The 5,365-nt window shown below is 19.5% G+C and overlaps 2 protein-coding genes across 2 annotated transcripts; one reads left to right on the top strand and one right to left on the bottom strand.

Moving 5' to 3' along the window:
• Window positions 1-644: 644 nt before the first annotated feature.
• On the top strand, window positions 645-1,472 carry PRSY57_1022100 (phospholipid scramblase, putative; the record flags this gene model as incomplete). The annotated part of the gene is made up of 1 exon (XM_012907810.1): window positions 645-1,472. One exon carries the CDS (start codon window positions 645-647, stop codon window positions 1,470-1,472), a length of 828 nt encoding a protein of 275 aa, XP_012763264.1.
• Window positions 1,473-2,016: 544 nt separating this feature from the next.
• Window positions 2,017-4,683, bottom strand: PRSY57_1022000 (kelch protein, putative; the record flags this gene model as incomplete). Its single annotated transcript, XM_012907809.2, has 1 exon — window positions 2,017-4,683. One exon carries the CDS (start codon window positions 4,681-4,683, stop codon window positions 2,017-2,019), a length of 2,667 nt encoding a protein of 888 aa, XP_012763263.2.
• Between the last annotated feature and the right edge of the window lie 682 nt (window positions 4,684-5,365).

The raw sequence follows: 5,365 nt of genomic DNA, 5'->3' as shown, positions 1-5,365 counted from the left end.
TATTTTTTTTTTTTATAATATTTTTTATTTAAAATTTTTTTTTTTTTTTTTTTTTTTTTTTTTTTTAAATTTAAATTTTAAAAATTTTTTTTTTTTTTTTTTTTTTTTTTTTTTTGGTATTTCCCAGGTGCTCGTAACGTACTTACATTAAATATTATTCATTTATTTATTTTATTTATTATTATTTTTTTGAAATGAGAAACTTTTTTAATAAAACGTTTTTGTATTTTAATTTAATACCATATTTTCATGATTTATAAAAAAACCAAATAAATACAAATTTAGCTTAATATAAAAAAAAAAAAAAAAAAAACATATATATATATATATATATATATATATATATTTTTTCATAAGTAAATTTGTGGAGAAAAAAAGAACATAAATATATTTAAAATGTTATATATACGTAGATAAAAAAAAAAAAAAAAAAATGTACATATTAAGAATAATTATTTATACTTTGAAAATTAAATATATAAGTACATATAAAATATACTTATAGAAATGTATTGACGTGTACACCATTGTGTAACTATATGTAAATATATATATATATATATATTTATTTATTTATTTATTTTGTTACATTCGGTGAGAATACATTAATAAAATATTATCTTTTAAAAAAAAAAAAACAAACAATGGAAGAGAAAAATATACATATGCAACCAAATATAAATTACAGTTATCGTAACCCTAATATGTACAATATGAATTACCATAACCCTATAGTCCCCCCACCTCAACAACAAATGCAGTTGTTTGTAAATGAATGGAAGAGTATTTTAAGTCCTATGCAAACTTGTAAAATAAAACAACAATTTGATGATAGAGAATTTGTAGCAGATTATTTTATGGGTTTCAAATTAGATTTTAATAATAAATATTTAATTTTGGATGCTTCAACTGAACTTATGAAATTTACAGCTTGTGAAAAATCTGAATTTTGTTATAGGAATTGTTTACCTAAAATATGTATTCCAATGAATATGAAGATATTATCATATGGAAAAGAAATTAGTAAACCTGATATTTTAATGGAAAAAGATTGTACCTGTACTTTTCTATGTTTTAATAGACCTACCATAAAAATGTATGATTTTTCAAATAATAATAATAAAGAACTTATTGGAATTATTAAAACTCCATATAAGTGTTGCTCTTATAATTTTAATTTATTTGATTCTTCTAATAATAAAATTATGTATATGGATGATACTTGTTGCCAAATGAGTATCTTATGCCCTTGCCCATGGGGCCCATTTAAATACAGTAACTTTTTTTTACGTGATGCAAATTCAAAAGAAAAAATTGCTCACCTACGTAAAGAAGTACCTTTTCTCAAATTTGTTAAACGTGATATTGATAATTATACATTGGACTTTGAACAAGTTCAAAACCCTGAATGGAAAATGATGCTCTTAGCATTTGCCCTCTTCTTAGATTATATGTATTATGATCGTAAATAGGCCTTTATTATTAATTCATATTATTGGAAAAAGATATTACACAAATATAATATATATATATATATATATACATATATATGTTTGTATTTTTCCCATTTTATTCTTAATATTTTGATATTATTAATTATTCTGAATAAAAAATTTGCCTTACTTTTCTTTCCTTTATTTTTTCATATATATATATATATATATATTTTTTATTTTTTTTTTAATATTTCTTATTAAATATGTTTTTTCTAAAAAGACAATTTCCCCATTTTATTGAAGGATGCAATAACCTTCTCTAAAAGATTTGTTTTATTTTTAATTAAAATGTTAGTTATTTTAAATTTGAACAAATGTATCCAAAAAATATTTCTATAAATATATCATCAAGCAAAATTGTTCATAATATATCATTTTCACCATCATTATAAAAATATATATATATATATATATATATACTTAAACATTAACATATATAAATATATACATATTTTGTTTAAACCTTTTAATATTATTATATATAGAAAAACATGTATACATCAAATATATATATATATAACTAATTAGAACTTTGCTCTTGTTCACTTGAAATGGTTTCACTAATACTTCTTTCGTCATCATCTTCCATTAATAATTCTTTATATTTTTGAATTTTATTATAATATTTTTTAATAACTTTATATTTTTGTTCACATAAATAAAAGGCTTCTTTTCTAATTTCTTTGGTTTCACTTATTTTATTTAATTCTTTTAACCAATAGTCTTTTGTTCTTAAAAAGAATTCATTTAAATTTTCTTTAATATCTAAAGCTAATCCCTTGTCTAGCTCTTTTATTTTTTTTTCTAATTTTTTAATTTTACTACAAATAATTAAATCTTCTATTTCTTTCTCATCTTTATCGTCATCATTAATTGAAATTGTGGAACTCATATCAGATTCTTCCAAATAAATATCATCTAAATTACCTTTATCTAATAATTCCCATTTTTCTCTTTTGAATAAATTAATTTTCCAATAATCACTAAGTATAATTTCATTATTCTTATATTCATACATTCCACCATACACATATAAATTTTTGTTAAGAACAAATATATGACTATTAATTCTTCCAATAGGTTCTTCCTCACTTATTACGAATTTTTTCTTCTTCTCTTCTTTATTACTATCTGAGTCAGAATTACTATTATCCTTTATATCTTCATCAACTGAATCCTCTTTACATGTTTCTTCATCTACATTTTCACTGTCATTTATATGTTGAACTTTAATCACATTTGTGGAATCATTTAATTCTTGTGAATACATAAAATTCTCAGAATTGGCTGTATTGTTTAAAGGTACATAAAGAATTGTTTCATTTAAAGGTACGTTAGAAATATTTTGACAATGCTCATTTTCATCTCCAACAATTTTTGTAACTTTATTCCCATTTCCTGTTGTAATAATATCTTTTGTTTGAAGAAAAACAGAATGATTATCAATTAATTTATCTATATTTATATTTTTTTCTTCATCTAATGAATGATTCAAATAATCATTGTTTTCGTTCACTTTTAACATATCATCAAAATCTTTCTTTTCATTATAACATGACTTATTTTTTTCCTCTTTTTCTATTTTTATAATTTGTCTTTTTCCATTTTCATCAAAATAAACAAACACATTAGAATAATAATCTTCATCATTATCATCACTAAAGCAACTGGATACATGTCCATCTGAAGTCTCTTCATATTTAGATTGAGTTTTTTTATTATTATTATTATTATTATTTTCTTCACAATTTATTTTCCCTTCCATTTGCTGAAATTTATCTTTCTTAATATTGGTTCCTATTTTATTTTCTTCTAATTTTTCATGATTTTTTTTATTTGCTTTAGATGTTTTGTTTAATTCTTTTGTTTCTTCTTTATCCTTTATATTTAAGTAGGACCAATGTTCTTTATTCATATCAAATAAATAAAGATCATTGAAAAAAAGAGACTTTAAGTTTAATGATTCCTCTAACATATTATTATTATTGTTAGAATTATCTATTTTTTTGGAATTATTTTCTACCTTTTTATCAAAAACACCTCCAAATAAAATGAGAGAGTTTTTATATATACATGTACTAAAACCAGTCCTTTTACATGGTTGAAAAATACTTTTTTTTAATTTTTTAAAATTTACTGATATGTTATCTTCATTCATTAAATTTATATTTAAAATCCACATATCGTTAAAATAAAATCCTATAGCATTTCTAGTAGTGTTTTTTATTTGAGAATATCCACCATATATATATATTTTTTCATATTTCATATCTGTAAATAAACACACGCTTGACCTTTTCGAGGGCATAAAAGAATCTAAATCAAAATTTTTAAAAAACTTACTTTTTAAAATTTGTGCGTTTTTTCCTTTATTTAAGTCTTTTTTTTTTTCGGATGCAACTGAAAGATTATTATCATTATTTGATGAATTATTTTCAGTCAATCTTTTGAATAAAGAATCCATATATACGTTCGTTAAGTTTATCCATATATTTGAATTTATTATATAAATATATAAGTCATTAAAATATTCTATAGATTTCCCATTATCAAAAAAACCTCCAAACATTACAATATAATTTTTCCACAAAATCATACGATGACCACTTCTGGGTGATGGTTTATTATCATCTTTTTTATTTTTAGTTTCAATTTCTTCAAATACATTATTTTTTAAATCAAAACTCCAGAAATCATTATAATGAAAAAATTGAGTATTTGTACATAATTCCCCACCAAATATATATAACTTTTTATTGAAATAAACAGTCTGATGAGAACATCGAGGTTTAGGCTTTTTTGAAGTAGTAAAATAATACTTCCATTTATTTTTTACAATATTATATTTAAATAAATCATTATATGATATTAATTCATTATTATCATTATATTCACCTCCAAATAAAATAAATTCTTCATCATTAATAAAAGTTATAGAACAATTTGACCTAGGACTTGGCTTTTCACATTCTACAAAAGTATTATTAGAAGTCGTATTTATATTGATATGCCCAAACTTATCTTTCTTATTTAAATTTTCATAATATAAACAAATTGTATCAAAATCTTCATCACTTAATGTATCCTTTTTTTTCTTCTTTGATTTCAACGATTTAAGCTTCTGCTTTTCTTTTTTTAATTTTAACTTTTCTTTCTTTTCTTTACTTTTTTTATCTTTTTTTACCATTATAACAAATATCCCCTTTCTAACATTTAAATTATATGTTTTTTTTCTTTTCTTTTCTTAAAATGTAGAGAAAAAAAAAAAAAAAAAAAAAAATATACAATCTTTTTCAATTTATTTGAAAAAATATTTTAAAAATTGAACTTTAACAAGATTTGAATTTATTGAGCAATTATATATTTATAACTACATATATATATAAATAATAAAATATGTATATATTATAAATATAAATAATTGAAATTTTTTTTTTGTTTATTGTATCATTATATATTTAAATGAAAAAATAAAAAAAAGAAGAAAGAATTAAAAATTTTTTTATATAAAATATTCAAGATAAAAAAAAATATCCGTATGTTATAAATAATATTATATATATATATATATATATTAATGTATCTATTTTAGCATTTCCACTTTTTTTTATTTGTACTATTATATTTATAGCCGTTGCGTATTATTTTTATAATTATACATATTATATAATATATATATAAATAAATAATTATAATATATATTATTTTTTATTCTTTTCTTAAAAAAATAATACCTTATGTTGTAGAACTAAAATAAATTTTTATTTTTTTTTTTTTTTTTTCAAAAATTCAATTGAATATTATTTTTTTAATATTTTAATAATATATTAATTAAAAAAAAAAAAAAAAAAAAAAGTTTCTAGAAAAAA

Source organism: Plasmodium reichenowi, chromosome 10, assembly GCF_001601855.1.
Source record: "Plasmodium reichenowi strain SY57 chromosome 10, whole genome shotgun sequence".
Taxonomy (NCBI): Eukaryota; Apicomplexa; class Aconoidasida; order Haemosporida; family Plasmodiidae; genus Plasmodium; species Plasmodium reichenowi.
Note: the sequence above shows the minus strand (reverse complement) of the source record. Positions and strands in the feature narration are given on the sequence as shown.